We start from the raw sequence: 18491 nt of genomic DNA, 5'->3' as shown, positions 1-18491 counted from the left end.
CGGTGCCCCACGCAGCGTGGATGACTAGACACCCGGGGCTGGGGGAGCGGGGGGCGGGCACCCGGCTATTTGCTGGCTGCATACAATGGGCCACTCCCTAACGTGAGGGCTTGGGGGGAGGCAGGAGCTGGGAGGAGGAGGAAGAGGAGGCGGGGGGGGGGGGGGGGAGGGGGGGGGGGAGGAAGGGGCTCGGGCATCGGGCTGGTAAATAAACTCCGCGATGATTTCCCTCCGTTGCGGCGGCCCAGGTGCCCGCCGGCGAGGATGACCTGACGGGGATGTGACTGCCTCCCCCCATCCCACCTTTTTTTTTCACCCCCCTCCCTCCCTCCATATATATATATATACACACACACATAGATACATGTGTATATATATATAAACATATAAAGAAGCCATCCGGGGGGGAGGGGCGGGGAGCGCGGATCATGGCCTTGGGGCTCCCGGGGCTGCCGCCGCCGATCCGCAGCTCGCCTCCGGGGCCCGCCGGCGACCATGGGGCTGAAGGCGCGGCGCGGTGCGGCGGGCGGTAGCGCGGCCGCCGGGGCAGCGGCGGCGGCGGGGCGGCGAGCGGCGGCCGGCGGCGTTGGCGACCCCGAGCAGGGCTCGCTGGCTCTGGGCACCGGCGCCGACCGCGACGGGACGCTGCTGCTGGAGGGCGGCGGGAAGGAGGAGGGAGGCAAGCGGAGCCCGCCGGGGCTGGGGCTGCTGGCGAAGACCCCCCTGAGCCGCCCGGTGAAGCGGAACCACGCCAAGTACCGCCGCATCCAAACTTTGATCTACGACGCCCTGGAACGACCCCGCGGCTGGGCGCTGCTCTATCACGCCTTCGTGTGAGTACGCGGGCGCGCAGCCCCCGCGCAGCGCGGAGCGGGGCTCCCCCGGGGGCGCGTCCCGGGGCGGCGGGGGGCTGCCCCCCCGGGGTGCCCCCCCCCGAGGCCACCGTTTTGCTTTATCATTCTGGGCGTAAGGCGCTGCGGGGGGCTCGCTCCAGCCGCGGGGGTGGGGGGGCACGGGTCGCATTCCGGGCTGTGGTGCTGAGCGGTTTTACTTTTTTTTTTTTTTTTTTTTTTTTTTTCCCCCTGTCGTCGGGTTCTCCGAGCTGAGCAGCTGCTGTTGGGGCCGGGGCTCTCTCCTGGGCGTACCCCCGCGTTGCCTGGGGGCGGCATGCCCCAGCCTGTGTGCCTTAGACCCTGGGAAAGGGATGCCAGAAAGACCAAGCTCTGGGCAATTTTAGGGCTCCGAGTGCTTCAGGGGAACACCGCCGGCTTCAGCTCAACCTCCCGCGTTGCGTTGGGTTGAACCAGCTGTTACAAACCCCGAGCGAACGGGAGCTTTCAGTAGTTGAAAGCGTCAAATGAAAACCATCGGGTTTGGGGTCCATAAGCGTCACCCCGCAGCACGTGGAACCCAGGCACCGCAGCACTGTCAGCCAGAAAGTTAAACTGACCACCAGGGAACTGAGATGAAATAAACTCCTTTTGCGGCCCAAAGGTGACAAGTCAAGTTAATCCCCACTGTTTTGCGTGCCTGAAAATTCTGGTCCTTTCAGTTTTCACAAGAAAGATAGAAAAATTGGATCTGTTTGCTGCATAGAACGGGATTGGCTGAGTCCTATTCAAATAACTGTGGTTTTCGGTGTCGTGAATGTGTTTGAAAACTGACGGGATTATCAGTGATCACGGTGTTACTGTTTTTCTTTAATGCTGTAACGTGTGCCGAGCCCTGTGTGGTAGAGGATTTAAGCAGTAATTTCTGAAATTGGTTTATTTGCCAAAGACAAACAAAGTGCTCCAGGCTTCACGGGCTGTGAGCCTGGAGCTGGGTCTTGGGAAGTCTTGATCTTTGGTGAGGTCTTTGCAAATAAACAACTTGAGTGTAGGGCTGCGATTTTACCTCCAGGCAAATTTCTTGCTGGTGTTTGCAGGGCTTTAGCCCTGGGCGAGGAGTAAGAGGCAGCGTTCACTACCGATGTGCTGCTGTGTACCCCTCACTCGTTGCTGCTCCCCTCTTCTGTTTTCGTAAAGTGGGACTTAGGTTCCTGCTTTACAGCTTAATTTCTGTGGAAAATGTGGACACCGGATGCTGTGACACTTTTTCAGTTCTTGCGCCCCTTTTTGCTATAGGAAAACTTCTGTTAGCGGGCAGGGAGTGTCAGCGTTTGGGGTGTATTATGTTGGGAAGGCTTTTTGGTCTGGAGCTTGCTGTTCGATCGTGCTCAGTATTGCATAAAGCTGCTTCTTGTTGGGGAGAGCTGTGTCTGGATGGAGGGGCACCCCATTCATCCTGCCGTGGTCAGCCCCCCCCGCACTGCATAAGTGAGGCTTTAGCACATGCCAGAGTGTTATGAGCAGTTGGCATCTCTCTGTGGGCAGCTGTGGCAGCTGGGTCAAACCCATGCCCAGGCTCATGTCTGGATATAAGCAATAGGACAGTGGATGAGTCTAGAAAGGCTCAGGCGAGCTGAGAGATTCGTGATCATTTGCAATGGTATAAGAATTTCCAGTTGCAACATTTGTTTTAGATAGCTCTCTAGACGTGTGGTTAACCTTAGGATCCTCATGCAATATGGATCATAAAATGAGAAAAAAAATTGAATATGTTTGTAAGGTTTGATGCTTCTTAGGAGTGGACCTGACATTCTGTGTGGCCAACTTCTCTTTGGGGACTACACAGTTCTGCAAAACTGAGATGTGAGTCTGATCTGCTCACATGAAAGTCAAGAACAGTCTTGTTACTCAATATTAACTCAACATTAATGAGAAAAACACTTTTAGGACTTCCTTATCCTTCAAGGAAGTAAAATACACAAGTCGTGGTCTGTCAGCCCACCACAGACATCCCACCCCTTCCCAGGACACCCAGGGGGCTCAGCAGTCCAAGGCTGCCACACTGTGTTTCTGTTCAGTCTTGGCTCCTTCTGAACTCAGGAGAAGTTGTGGGTTCTTACCTCGCTATAGGATCAAATCCTACAAAAAGGAATCTGCCATAAGTGATGGAAGACCATGCTGAGATTTTCCTGACAGAGCTGGTTCCTGTGACTGGAGGACGATGGCCAGCTCGAGAGCAGGAGCAGTGCAGTGGGAAAGCAGCACCTAAATTGATATCCACAGTCTGTTCTTTCTTTCAGATTAACTGTCTTTTAACCTTTTTCCTTCTGAAAAGGACAGTCTCTCATGCTGGAGGTGCTGCTATGACACTGTGTAGTGCCATTCCAGCAGCCCCCCGTGCTTCTTTTCACACTAGAACAGTTTATGCTTTTCCTTGGGTAGGTGACAGATTGCCAGCCCTTCCATAAAATCTACAAATTTAATGCTGTTTTAATTTTTGAGAAAAGTCCCATTTATCTTAATGACATGCTACACTTTGTCTCAATATTCTGAGTAACTTTTCAATAAACACTATGCAACCAAAATTCAGAGTAAGAAGGTTCCTGTCATATTAAAACAAAACCAAAACAAACCACACCAGAGGATAAACAACTGAGGGCCAAAAGGGATTGCAGCATGGGTGGATGTGATGGGTTCCTTATAGATTCAAACATTCGGAGGTGTTTAATGAAAAGATGATGCAAAGGGCTCCAGTGCTGTGTACATCCCAGGATTTAAGAGGTGGGAAGCTGCTGATGGAAGAGGGTTGCAACTTTCAGGACACGCCGAGGGTGTTGTGTGGGGGCAGGAAGGGGCTTTGCAAGGCTCTTTGCAAAAGCTTTGGATGCCAGAACTTTTAAAAGGGTGGTACAGATGGGATCTCATTAAATCGTACAGTGATGCCCATATGGCTGCAAAGGGGTCATGATCCTTTGTGTATCTCACTGTTATAATGTGCACACAAATAAGGTTTGACGTGGTGCCTGCTGTAGACACTCCCTTTACTTTAGGTGGGGTTAGAGCTACTGAAATGCGTCAGTGTATTGAAATAATTCAATGAGAAAGCATAAATGTGGTCAGGCCCTACCATGCCCTAGGGACAAAGATGCAGGGGAGAAAGGGAGAAGTTCCTAGTGGCAATTTTAGTGTTCAGCTTTCACTGGCAATGATTTACGGAAAGTGACATGAGATAATTTCTTTGTGATTCTTCCTCCTTCCTCGCTGGGCACAAGTGAGTTTGTTCAAGCCTATCCTTATAGCAAAGAGAAAGGTGATTTGGTACTAAAGAAGCTGATTTTGTTTCCTTCACCACTTGAAAACATTTATTCTCTGGCAGCTCTGCTAGACAGGGGATTTACTAAACATCCAGGAGGTTCCCATCTTCCAGGACACCAGAGTTCACAGACTTCTTGGCAATATGGCAGTATCTAATGGCATAGTTGGTAAAAGAAAATTGATTTTCCCCTGAAAATTTTCACCTTTGTAAAGCTAAACTCCTGTTGAACATTTTCATTTAAAAAAAAAAAAAAAATCTTGTTTAAGCTTTGAGGTTTTTAATTTGGAAACGTCTCTTGGGGGTTGCAGGTCATGCTACAATCTATCCCTGCTCCTTTCTGAACTAGTCTCCCTGTAGGTATGACTGCTGTTCCTGTGATGTACTGTATTTTCCTTTGTGTTGAGCAGCGCAATATATTGTATGAAGCCCCTGTGATTGTTCCTGGTGGGATGTGTACTTTGGCCAGGGATACCGACTTGAGATCTGTTCACCTCCAGAAGCCATCCAAATGCTTTGTTTATGCACAGAACCATAAATGAAGCAAATGAACCGGATCATTTTTAATTGTAAGCACTTTTTTTTTTTTTTTTTGGTGGATAATGAGCAGAGTCCAGAAAGATTACAAAATACAGATCCAGACTGCACTTGCAATCTGTGGAAAAATTTCAACCTGACTTAAAGAAAAAAGAGGCTAAAGGAGAGGTAGCTAGGAGATACTCTTATTTTCATACCATTCTCTGAGACAACTGTAACCTTTAGTTTCATGGAAAAAGAAGACCAGGAAAAGGCTTGGGAGTAGGTTTTCTTTTGTGGGACAGTGTGTAATATTGACTGCACTCTGCTGGTGTAGATCACCACGGCATGCTTGCTGATGAGAGAGGGAACCATGGGGAACAATTGAAAACCATTCCCCATTTGCCATGCAATCTTCTTTCAATGCCACTTAATACCTGGAATAAGAAGAGGAGGCAGAGTCATGCGATTCAACAAATCATCAATATTTCTGGGAAGCATCAGCAAGCACCTCTTGCATGACTGATCGTAGGTGGGTGGTTTGCAGAAAAGAGTGTTGCAGAACTTGGGGAATAGGTTGGAGGTCTGGGAACTTTCCATTATTTTCCTCTTAACCCTTAAGGAGATACTACGTAAGATGTGCTGATCCACCAACCTGTGTCAGCCATCTGTGGTGATATGGGAATAGGTTCGGGGTAAAAAGAAGGACAATTATGAATCCTTCCTTGGCCTGTTTGGCATGGACTTGTCTCTAAGTGAGTCCCCAGAGCAGCAGAGCAAGCCTGGTCCATTAGCAAGTGCCCTTTGCTTATGTGTTCGCCAATACGAAGTCTGTTTTAATTATTTATGCTAATTCATCGTAATGCACGGATAAATATTCTGCAGTATACTTTGTAAAAAATAATGAAGTCTTAGTCATTGGAGACCTCACCGCACACCTCTGCTATTCCATCTCCGCTGAGGCTTGTGGAGTCCGTCCTGGGTTTGTGTGTGGTTTAGCGAGATGTGATGGTATCTCAGCCACTGGGAGCAGCCAACATCACAGGCTGTAGTCACTGGCTGCTGAAAGCTGGGGTTTGCTGGTAGGAATGAGAAGGGGCAGCAGAGCCTGGGGGAGCCACAGCCTGTATAATGTGGGTGGCTTAAGATCCCCAACTATAGCTTTGGAGTCACTTCAGCAGCTCGTATGTGCCCAGTGCTTCTTTAAGCACGCAAACTACCTCTGAAATTACAGGCCTTTTGGTGGGAATAGGTGGGTTTTCACTACAGCCTCAGATCTCCTTGCAAGGGCCTTGGTGCCCATAGCAAGACGCACTCCCGGAGTGGGTACCCACAGGTTGGGTGGGTCAGCCTGTGCACTTGGCACTGCCATGGCTACACTGCTAACTCACTGAGCTGTGGAGCTGCTCATGCCTGCTTGATTGATGTGTTTGTGGGAGCTGCAGGTGCACAGCTGCCTGTAGCACAGGCGTACACCTCAGTGTCCCCCAAAACCCCTTGGGATGCAGGTCCCTGAGCAGCCTCTGCAAGTGCAATCTGCCACTCGCACCAGGTGATGCAGCCTTATAGGGGTGGGCGTCGAGATCCATGAGGGATAGTGCAATGTATGGGTGAGCATTGGAGCCACCAGCAACAGCAAATAGCAGCTGGTCTTTCAATGCTGTCAGCTCAGCCCAGGAATAAGCCCCTCAGAAAGAACTCACAGCCCCTGGTGTAATTTCTATAAAACAAAACAGTCCCAAATTTCATCATTTTGATGAGCGGAGGTACAGCAAAGCCCCTCTGTCAGCCAGCAGATTTTTTTCTTCTCTTTTGAGAAAGCTGGTAGTGAAAAGCAGCACCATCTCAGTGGCACCCTGGCAGTCCTGGAGGCACTGTCCGTGGTAAAGCCCAGGACTAGACTTGTCACAGTATCTCCAGCCCAGCATCTGGGAGTCTGGTTGGAGGTACCACTTGGTTCATAAAAGCCGTCTCAGTTTCTTCTTGTGTCTCTCTTTTTCTCCTCACAGCAAACATCAGATCGTCACAGGGCACAGCAGGGTCTGGGCACTTCTGGGTTGGCTGCCAGGCAGCAAGGCCACGTGGGTTTTACTTCTTTTTTTTGGACCTGAGATTTAATGGAGATTAGGGAAACATTTTCAAAACGAGCAGTGAGAGACTTTCCACACCTGTTTTGCTCATTTTAGTGCAGAATGTAGGAACATTCAAAACAAACTTAATGGAAAAAATAGTAACTAAAGACTATGCATATTAACAGTGGGATTAAAAAAATCTTTGCATACATATTACGCCAGTAATTTACCAAGTACTGTGTGCTTGAGTGTGTTCAAGTGAACATGAAGGTGCCCCAGCAGTTTCTACTTCTCCCAAACATCACGCCAAAGGCTACTCACCCAGCATCTTTCTGTTCTTTCTTTGGGGCTCCCTGTATCACTTGATTAAATCCTTTTTATTTATAGCTTAGCCAACAAAAAAACCTGCACGTGTATGTAAAGCACAATTCTGTACCTCTTGGTCTGTAAAAATCCTTTCCAGCAGTGAGATGTATGTGCAAGGTCAGGTGATGTTATGCATATTCAAGGACAAGGTCTGAACCTGAGTAATTTCTGTCTAATTTAACAGCTGTAAGAAACTTTCCCAACAAAATCAGTCAAGGGAGTGTTAAGTTCATTTATATCTTGTTTAAAAACATAATAGATTGGTGACCTTAGACACAGCCAGGCAGCTGGGTGTTTGGGCCCTGCATGGTATAAATAAATGATAATGTTTATTCTTGTATTTAATAATGGTATATTCCTTTCTTGTATTTAATAATGCTATATTCCCTTCTTGTGCGTGGAACTTTACAGAAGGAATGGAGCCACAGAGACATTGCATCTGCTATTGCTTCTGGCAGATACTGTATTAAATGGACTAACTTAAATATTAATAGCTTTACAAGGAATATGGTCCACAAAAGCTGTTAAGTATATGCTGCCTTCTGTCTTAGGATGATAGCTGGGAAACAGCATTTTCTGTGGAAATAGGGACATGCCCAGGGATATTTAGGTTCATGGTAACCTACTTTGGAAAAAAGCACTCTGGGAGAACTTTCAGACTGGAAATCTGTAAATTGCCTTCCTCAGCCTTGAGTGAGCAAACTGATTAAGAGCATGTTTAACTTGGAGCAAGTGAAAGGTCCCACTGATGTCAGGAGGAACCTATCCAAGGTGACACTGAGGTCATCCCAAGCAGGAGAGTGTGACAGATTTGGTGGAAAGCATCACTAGGTATCATCACCTTCCTCTGCACAACAGCTTGCTGCTCTGCTTGGGCCTGGTGAGGTGAGATCCTCCTAAGCTATAGATGAAGGCCTGTGGTGGATCTTGTGGAGGACTAGATTACTCCACAAGATCCACCACAGGCCTTCATCCCCTCCTTAACAGCCACCTCTGGTTACAGTCACCAGGATAACAACTTGCCCTCCTTAGAGGCACTGCCTTTTGCTCATTTGTGTGGGTTTTGAAAACCAGGCTGGAGTTATGTATCTCCAACACTGCTAAATCTCAGTGCGGAGAGGTGCTGAGACCCTGACATGATAAGCATCCAGTGCCTCTTGAGGTGGCATGTGCTCTCACTCCCTTCTCCTACATGCATTTATCTTGCCAAAGTCTTTTCTACTTCACTTTTTTTAGGTTGCTGGTAGATGGTAGTGGAGCATTACGAGTTCATTGTATGGCAGTGGCAGTGGAGCAATCCTAATCCTCTCTGGGTTGGCTCTTGTCTTTTGCTTCCTTAGACTTTACAGACTTTATTTCATTTTATGGGTACTGGCATCTCGCTTGTCCTCCCTGTTGTCAGAGTTGCATGCATGTGTTTTGCATTCCATTGCCAACCTGTATTAGTCTGTGATTGTCATGTTGACTCTCCAGTGGTGTTTTTTAAACTCAGATGCTTTTAATTTTTACTTTCTTCTGTCCTTGCTGGTGTTTTGATCACCTTCCAGATTAGTACCTCGGAATTCTGTTAACATTCAATTTAATTCTTTTTATAGATCATTAAGGAAGCACTTAGTAAGACCAGAACTAAGAAAATCCATTCAGCATTTCACTAAATAGCAACTTCCCCCCTTCCTGGTTAATACAATATCATTTTTTATGGCTTTATTTATAGCTCTGAAGCTGGTTTTTAATTTTATGTAGTTTCTCCCAGTCACCTGAATTAATACTAGAACTAGACAGTGCACCTATGTCACAACAGCAAATATTTCCTCACTTCTTTTTTATTCAGACCTGATTGTTGGGCTATGTTTATCTGTTTAGTTCAGTAATCTGCATTTAATTGTTATCTTCCCATCTCAGATTTTTCATGCTTTTGACATGGCAAGTATGTGTCTCGTATAACAAAATGATTCAATGTTCCTAGTGCCATCCACCACTAGAGTAGAGCTAAAGCAATGCTGAAAGCTTAAATACCCCGATCCATTCAAGTCCTAGTTCTTATATATTTTATAGGAGCCATTAGATCTGGCTAACACCTGACTTTGGGTGAATGACAGAGATGTTAATCCTAAACCAGAAGACTCTTTACAGGGCATTGCACACTGACTGTAAATATAGAGAGTCTAAAATTTTCTGTTTCCAGTGGGGATGGTGTAGAAGCAAGTACAGCTGTTGAGGGTCTGATAGCGAAATCCCCCAAGCGCACGGTGGGGAGCTGCCCACCAGGCTCTCAGCAGTGCAGCATCAGCTCTGCTTATCTTTGTTCCCTTCATGCCGCTCCATGCACCACTCAGAGTGTTTATGAGGAGGGATTACACCCTGAGGAGGGAATGTCAAGAGCAGCTGATTGAAATTGCAGGGGAATTAATTTAGGAAGGTAATTACACAAACTGGAATTTGCTTTTCTACCTTTGCTAACACTGCTGCTCTTGTGAGACGTGCTGGAAGAATTTCAATGCACACAACTGGCTGGAGCTCTCTGATCAGACCTCAGACGCTGCACGGTGGCATCAGATGCACAGGGCCGTGGCTCAGGACCAGCCTTGCACTGCAGCTATGGCAGCAGCTTTTCTCATGCCTAGAGAAGTCATTAACCATGTCTAGACCAATTGGCAAAACCGTGTCAGGGAAGTTCCCAAGCAGTGATACACACTGGCCGGCAATACGACATTGCCGGATGACCCGTGCCATGGTTTTAGTCTGAGACAACTAAGTGGCTGGGGGTACAGCAAGTGTGGTGACAGACCTGGGACCGCTCCCAGTGGGCATCTGTGTGTGGCTCCCTGCTTTAGAGGCAAGTGAGGTCGGTGATATGGACACTGGTCATGCCAGCTGGCCTCATGGAAAGAGAGCAGGACAGAGTATCTTTGAGTTACTAGAACAGAGATAATTGTTATATGTGAGATCTTGAAACTTTGAGGATATCCTCCTGAGTCTATGCAAAAAGCCACTTTGCTTTGGGATAAGACCCTTCACTTAGATAAAGACCCAAGAAATCCTACCCCACTGAAATAGTATAGGTTTCACCCTATGTGTGTGTCCAATAACACATTTTATTTTCTATACCCTTTCCTCTTCCTGTTCATGGGACTCTGCCAAGGCTTTTGCCTTTTCTGTTTCAACATTCCTTGTGCTGATCAAACTCCCATGGAAGTTTAAATACTTCACCCTCACATCTAGGCATATTAGCAAAAGAGTATTTTTTTGTGGTACTAATCCAGGAGGAAGAGTCCAATGATCTTTCATTACCAAACTTCTTATATCTTGTGTAAAACACAGAAGAAGATATTGCTAGTTGCCTTGTTGCTGATATTTGGACATTTCTCCTGAATTTGTCTCATTCATTATTGTAGGTGTTGCTCCATTACCTCATCAGGTCCTGGGTGCAATGACACTGTGCAGAGGTGGGATCTGGCAGATCATGTTCATGGCAGTTGCTGCTCTCTGAATATGGCATTATCACATGGTGCATTCTCGAATACGTTAATATCTCCAGTGCTAAATTACTTAGAACAACTGTATTTCCCCTTTTCTTCAGGGCTTGAGAGGCAATCTCTCAACATTCACAATGGGATCCATCCATCTGACACTTTATCTGAGGTAGCTGTCTGGACTCCTTTTATAGCTGCTGAAGAAAAACAGGAAATAGAACTTTCTGGAGCACAATTAATCTCATCCTAAAGATGATTCTAAAATAGGTGAAATTAATTACCTCTCTAGTGCCTGAAATTTTCCACCGACTACAAAGGAGACCTCAGGTGACTAACTTGAATTTAGGTATTTACAGTGGAAACACCTGGCAGATAGGAATCTTTTTGCCTGACCTGAAAGGCAGGACTCAAAGCCACATTAAGATAACTAGATTTAGATAAGTTCGTGTACAGTTCTGTGTGTGCAATAGGTATTGAAGTTCTCTTTGTAGTCAGCGGAGATCGAGTCAATACAGTCAATAGATTTTATGGTGCAATTCATCCAACCAGATGTAGGGGTCTGCTTTACATGGAGATAAATCACAGCTTCAGCTCCATTGAGCAATTCTCCACTGTCTGTAGCAGGAGCTGAGGTGATGATCTCTGGTAAATGTCTGCAGTAAAAGCTACTTTCTGACAGATGAGTCCTACCTCTAAAGGCACGAGGAATATGACTTTTACTATTATATTGGCTTTTACTAATATTAGGCTCAACATAAAATTCTAATTCTCTTCCCTCAATAGCTGTGCGTATGTGGCTACTTATTATTCCAGGTCACACAGGTCTGTAGTCATCCCTGACATTATGCCAGAGAAAAATCTGATGATGTAGTTGATGTCCTCAGTTTCATCATCCTACTTAACACTGCCGATTTCAGTAGCTTTAAGATATTTCTCTACTGGGAGTCTTGAGTCCCAAGACTATTGGGAGTCTTGAGTTTATCTTTCCACTTTCCCTTTGTTCTCTTCCACTTTCTGTTTGTTCTCTGGTTTGCTATGGGGTCTATCTCCCTGAGCCCTCCCATGAATTTGCCCTTGATTTATAATCATAGTTGCAGTTGATCTTGAGGTCATGCTCAAACCCAGACTTTACCTCTTGTACCAAGCTTCAAATCCAAGGTCTGTGATTGTCTCTGTTTTCCCTCCATCATCTTCTGGCCATTCGGGATTTACCTGGGCACAGCAATTACCGTGGTGGGAGTTTGCCTGCAGCAGTCCCGCTTCTTCCTATTCCTGAAATTCTGTCTATTTGCATTGCTCCTCTTATCTCCATCACTCAAAATTAGCTCCCCAAATCAATGAACAGACAACACTGTGTTCTGGAAGGTGTCTTTTAGGGACCAGAAGACACTTTCTGGGTGGCTTGGACATTGTCCTTTTGAAGCCTGTAACAAACGTAGAAGGTCAGTTTGAACAGCCTGGAATGAATGAGGCTGATTGTGAGGGTTGTTCATAGGCTTACACTCTTTTTTATGTGCTATAGTTTTCCCTGTAAAGCTGGAGACTTCATAGATATCTATGGTAAGAACCATTCAGTATTTTAGAGGGCGTACTCACTTTCATTCACGAGCTGAATCAGTAAACTAGCGTAATTGAACCTAATACCGAAATCATCAGAGAACTGGACAAAATCTGAATGCATGAAAATGCCCTGACACAAGGAAGTATTTTTGGGTGGTGGTGTATTCCTTTAACAGCTGCTAGTTTGTGTTTTGCTTGTTTTTGCAGAAATCCTGAGCCAGCAACCTCTTTTAGTCATGTCAGTGCAAATGTAGAGTAAATCTATTAAACTCAGAACAATTAGATTTGGCTGCTGCACCACAAGCTTGTTCTGGACCCACTACAAAATCTTTTCATTTTATGCTGATATTCTGCTAGCGCCAGAGGCCAAGGTCAAGGTTCTCACCACTGGTGAGGTATTTCCCTGCAACAGCAAACTTGCCCTCCTAGTAAGGTAAGACACTTGAGGAATGGGGTAAATAGGAGAGATGGAGATCCCCTGGCAAGATAACAGGTGAGCACCAACCTGTCCCAGAGCTGCCAGTACTCACACCATGGTGTTCGCAGCTTGTTTCCTTCACATTAGGAGCTGGCTTATTAAGCGTGGAGTCTTTCCTTCCCTCTCTGCTCCCCAGAGTGGAGAGAGGATTTTTCCTCCCTCATCAGCACAGTTATTTATTTAACAAATACAGTGCAGATAAGCTGGGGAAGTTAAGCAAGCAAAGCACCATCTTTCTGCCCAGTTCTTGGTGTAGGTCATGTCTGATGTTGGAGCTGTAGGAAGGAGTTGACAACTACAACCATAAAGCGATTTAGTTTGGAAGGTTTTAGAGGTCTCCAGTCCAATCTGCAGAGCAGGGCTGACTTAAAAGTCAAATCAGGTTGCTCAGGACTGTACCCAGTTAAGTTTCATGCATCTCCAAGATCTGAAATACTTTATATTATGAGGAGTGATAAATTTGGTCGCACCTCCGCACCTCCCAGAATATGTTGTTTTATGCATTTCTCATAATGAGCACACTTCTAGGCCCAGAGTCATGGAAAGTCTTCCCTCTCCTTTTCATTCAATCCTGAATATGCATGGACAGAAGTGAGACGTAACATCTGGACAGGGATGCTGGCAGGTCAGCCCACTCTGGAGGAAACCAGGCTTGTATTAACCACAAAGTTGCTTGCCGCTGGGCTAACTAGCACCGATGTTGTTTAGGTTTGGTGTACTGACACTGGGAAATACTAGAGGTAATCTTTAGTGTAATGAGTAGAGTTCACTGAAAATAGGAAACCTTTCCCAAAGGCTTCTCTTTTCTTTTTTTTTACTGATGTTGTAATTTGACGTTTCCACCAAGTTTTCATCGTTCAGAAGAGTCATTCAGTCTCCAGGAATTTATCCCTACTCTACACCTCCTTCTGACTTTCCCATCTCTTTCTCCCTGTCCCTTCCTCACACAATCCCATCTTCTTTGGTGGCATTCATCACCTCACTACTGAAGTACAGCACCAATCACTGGATCATCGAGCTGTGCTCTGTGTGTGACCCCTCAGCCTTTCATACTTTACATAACTACAGCAGTAGAATTCAGTCTAACTTACTCAGTTGGCCTAAGTGCTGATAGCAGTTTGATGGAGCTGACATAACAATTTGTCTCTTACCCAGACATAGCTGTATTTACTTTTTGGTCTTTTTTATACCTTTTTTTTAACTGACCGGACTTTGACATTGACTTCACCTATGTCAGGACTAAAATTGTGCCTCTAATTCCCTCAGAGTAGGGTCTCAATAGGAATTAACGTTGTCTGTAATGTGCGAGGTAGTTTTGATGCAGGAATTGTCTCTGAATCACCTTGTGTTTCATCATCATTAGTATCTTTTTTAGGTTGCACAGCTCCCTGATATTGAACCCAGCATCTGGTGGTAAGGTAATCCTGCTGGACTTTGAGCACAGCCCGAAGTTAAGAGTCCTTATGCAAACAGCATCACTGTAGGAGAAGCTCTTAGAGTTGTGATTCAGACCTTCTGAGTCTTCTCAGACTCTGAGATTCAGATACTTCTGAGTCACTGCTCCTGATCACTCTTTGCTCTAGGGGTGATGGTGGTGTTAGAGAGTTATTTATTGATGACCTGTGTAGGTAACTGCTTTCTTGCGGTGACTCAGCTGTTCTCTCCAGAAAGAGGGAATATGAAGTGAAGATGGACACCCATCTCTCTCTTCCCAGAAAGGGTACAAACTGAGCTAATACCTGTCCCTTGAGTTTATCCACTTTCCTGGTTATCCACTTTCCTGGTCTCAGTGGAAGGAGGAAGAGGTTTAGGAGCACCACATACAAGTTAACGCTGGATCTGCATGCCACTTTGTACACAGCCTGAATCACACTTGCAACTGTTGCTCCCAGAGTCAAGAAGACAATATGAGGTCCTGGTTTGCAGCTCGGTTTTCTGCCAGTGTTGATAAGCAAGAAAAATAAAGGATGGGAGCTCTTGGTCAGAAGACTTTCTCTAGTGAGTGAGCAGGACTGAACGCTGTGTCTTGCTGCCTGAATCACTGCATTCCCCAGCAAATGGGATGAGAGGACAACGTTGCTCCCAAAGACCAAAGCAAGACATAATCACCTCCAAAGCAACGCTTTGCTGGAGATCATAGGAAAGCTTTTGTATTATAGAGTAGTATCTCATAGTTTTCTGGAAACAGTAACTCTAAAGAAAAGATTATTAGGATGAGTGAAGAAAAGAGATTTTGGGCAGATGGAAATGTGTCAGTGCTCATCTTCAGTGGCGGTGTTTGTTTTCACTTATTCTACCTTGACATAATTTCCAAGCAACTTGAAGCAGATGATGTATTTATAAGCACTAATCTGAGTGCTCCATCAATGCTTGTTCCAGGCTATGAAGATGGGGAGTTTGTGTTATAGCAGAGGGCTTTTTAATTGCAAAGATAATGATATAGCAACAGTTGGAAGATGATGCAAGATAAATTCAGGCTATAGATAAGGTCTAACAGGGAAGCAGATATTAGCTTGAAGAATTTGCACAAGAAATTATCAATTTTCCACTTGTTATTTTTAAACCTGACTTGGAGAATTTTCCGAAAGACAGCTGTAGGCTGTAGCTTAGCTGCAAAATATGGGCTTAAATCAATAATTCTGCATATTGTTGGCTGGTGATTAAGCAGGACTTCAAGTTCTAACCAGAAATATGGTGGGGGTTTGGGTTTTGGGGGTTTGTTTGTTTGTTGGTTTGTTTTTTTTATTAAATTTAGCAACAGATAAGCAGACAAGCAATGAAGTAACTCAGGAAAAAGAGATTCCTCTGTTTCATAACGGGATTGTTGACATCATAATGTAAAGTAGCATAAGTAGTAGCTGTAATAGTAATTGAACTGGGATTCTTAGGACTAAATGTAGATGTCTTCCCTGTTAATGTCTAAACATGGCCAAGTCATTTCAATCTCCTCAGTTGCCAGTAGGAGTATTGGTGATTGTTCAACCCATCCTGAAGTAAATGAGGACACTGATAAACCACATCCTGATTACCAGAGATGATACCAAATAAATAGATAACCCTTGACTATAACAGGAGCTTCAATACATAGCTTAGGTGCAGACAGCTACGTTACAAACACTAACTTTAAGTGAGATGAATTTCATCCTAATCACATTGTTGAATGCCTTGCAGGGATAATAACTTTACACAATACTCTGGACAAGAGGTTAAAATAGAGCCAGCTTTTTTGACCTTAAGATGACTGCCCCAAATATTCAAGTCTCATACAGTCTTAAGCCTGGAACACCTTTCTCAGAGCAGGTCAAGATCATCAAATTTCTGCAACATCGGATTCTGATTCATCTTGTACCTAAATCTTGTTGTGGTGCCTCTTAAGTTCCCATTGTGTTTCTGCGGGACTCTGGTGATGTCCCCCAAGCTCCAAGTATGTGCAGAAATGAAAGGTTGTCTAGCATAGCTTTGCTGGACTGGGCTCAAAAATCATTGCTGGTTCCATTGGGCAATGTAGTCCTTAAATTGATAACCAAATAATAATTGTCAGGATGTGTTTTTTTTTTTTTTTTTTTTTTTTTTTTTTTTTTTTTTTTTTTTTTGTCTGGAAAGGGCCTCAAGTTAATGTTATCTCATCCAGGGCACAAATATCTAGATGTATCTCTGAGTTATTTTAAAAAAGTAATTGCAATATGGTCATTCCTTCACAGCTGTCAGCTCTGTTGAAGAGTGGGATGTAATTTTTAGGTGCCCATACAGTCTCTTTGCCACTGATCCTGCAAGGGGAACAGATGGACCTGTCTGGTTTCTGCCTTGTCCAGAGGGGGGAAAAAAAAATAAAATTCAGCCCACTCGATTGAAAAAAAAGGTGATGGCAATGGAGTAAGCAATAAAGCCTATGGTTTTTTTAGAGTGAGGTAAGAGTAGCAATGGTGCATGGGAGAAGCTGGCAGCTGTGAACACAGTTCCAATGATGATGACAAAACAGCAGGTGAGCTGGAGAAGGAGGCGAGGGAGATGCTAGAAGTAAAGCTGCAAAAGGGAGAAGAAGTGTAACTGTGGGAGGTAAAACAGAAGAAAGAGGGAATTAAGGCTACTCTTGTAGGTGAACATGTCAGGCACTACTTAATGAAGGTGCTGCTTGTATAGAGAAAATAACTTAATTGCCCTCCTGGTGCTTTAGTGCCTGCTGTGGGCAAGTTGCCTATTTTCCTCTAATTGCAAAGTGTCTTCTGTGTAAAACCTGTCATTGCTGTTGGCCTACATGGGAGACCCTGTGTGCTCCGGGTGGACCGAGGACAAGTCCAAGACCTGGTTCAACAGTAAGGTGTCTTGGCCAGGTAGTGGTGGAAAATAGCTGTTTGTTGCTTAAGGTATTCCGGCTCTGTGGGCAGCCAGGGGACCGTGATTTCTGATGTGTATCCATCTTCTTTGTAGATGCCACGGCTGTCATCTTCACTTGGCAGTACAGAGCTATGAGTTACACGCTGGCACCCAAACAGCAGGAGAGTTAAACTTCATTTGTTATTTCAGTGCAGAGCACAGCCCTCAGAGCTGAGATCCAAGGACAATGTGTTTTGTGGCCGTTTGGGGCTGATCCTGGGACGGTGAACCTCCCTCTGTCCCCTACATGCTCATGGTTTAGCTGAAAACCTGAAGAAGATCTGAAGAATGAAGAGACTTAAAGGAGCAGTGTATTCAAGGCACGTTAAATGTAACTTCAGTGGTGGTGGTGGTGGGGAAAAAGAATAGTTTCTATTCTTGAGCTATAAAAAGTGATGCCAGTGAGACACAAGGCAGGTTACACTTCTGCTTAAACAGTTTTAGGGGCAGTATCCCTGTTACCTCCAATAACAGCCACGCAGGAGCATCTGTAAAGAAAAGGCAAGTTTAGCGCTTAAACGCCCTGACCCAGAAGTAAGCCAATGCTGGCATCGCAGTCAGCCGTCGCTGTGCAGCAGGGCAATGGTTTAGAAAAGGTTAACAAGCAACTGCCGGTTCATCTCCTTCCTCCCTGATGCTCAAGCCCTAGGCTTTAGTGGGGTAGCCCTGGAGAGACAGTGGCTGCCACTGTTCCTGCATCGGAAAGCAGCCTCATGCCAAATCAGGCCTGAAAATGTGTTTCCTTTAGACGTTGCTGGATGAAATGACTACCTCTGAGGGGGGGTTCTTTACCAGTTGGATTGGGGTTCTTTAGGGTGGTACCACTTGGTCAGGTTTTCCAGTTTTTCTTTGAAACAATGAATCCTTTTTTTCTTGTATTTTTGTGGTTTTTTGTTTTTTTGGTTTTTTGTTTGTTTTTTTTTTTTAATGGGCACTGTGTCTGCCATGACATATCCTGGCTCCACAAACTGGGGAATAAGAGAAACAACAATAAACCTAGAAGTCTGCAACACTGTGAAAGGCACGTAAGTGGGATGATGATTTTACTGGTTGTCTCTGTTCTCATGGCCTGACAACGCATCTCTTCAATAAGTTTCTTTACTTTTGTGATTCACGTAATGCCTTACCCTGCAACATGGTATCAAGGTGCGAGGCCTTTTGTAATTCTCTGCTTATAGTTTTATGTCATCTGCAGGTTGGTAGGGTTTTTTGTGTTTATTTTTTTAAGATTAGGCAGAGGAAAGTCTCTGGTCTCATTCTGAGTCAGCAAATCTAACATAAAATCAGGCTGTTAGTTAGAGATTAATCTTCATGTCATGGCACCCTTTTTAAGCCCCCAAATAATTTTAAGTGCAGATAAGGAAATTATAAGCAGTTTGCAGTCATGTGATAAGCTGAAATGAATGGGAGGCAAATGTGATGGCAAAGGTGATGTCCGACATACCTATGAATGTGTGTTTGAAATAGCACAGTACCCCACAGTCACTGCAGCTCATATTCCTATTTGAA

At 45.1% G+C, this 18491-nt stretch overlaps 1 protein-coding gene across 1 annotated transcript in view; it reads left to right on the top strand.

Moving 5' to 3' along the window:
* Positions 1-442: 442 nt before the first annotated feature.
* Positions 443-18491, top strand: part of KCNQ3 (potassium voltage-gated channel subfamily Q member 3) — a 204186-nt gene continuing 186137 nt past the window's right edge. Inside the window, exon 1 of the mRNA XM_040588673.1 lies at positions 443-833. Coding sequence (XP_040444607.1) covers positions 496-833 — 338 coding nt within the window. The 5' untranslated portion in view covers positions 443-495. The remainder of the gene's footprint in view (positions 834-18491) is intronic.

The sequence above is a fragment of the Falco naumanni genome, chromosome 3, assembly GCF_017639655.2.
Source record: "Falco naumanni isolate bFalNau1 chromosome 3, bFalNau1.pat, whole genome shotgun sequence".
Classification (NCBI taxonomy): Eukaryota; Metazoa; Chordata; class Aves; order Falconiformes; family Falconidae; genus Falco; species Falco naumanni.
This window is presented reverse-complemented; position numbering and strand designations above follow the sequence as displayed.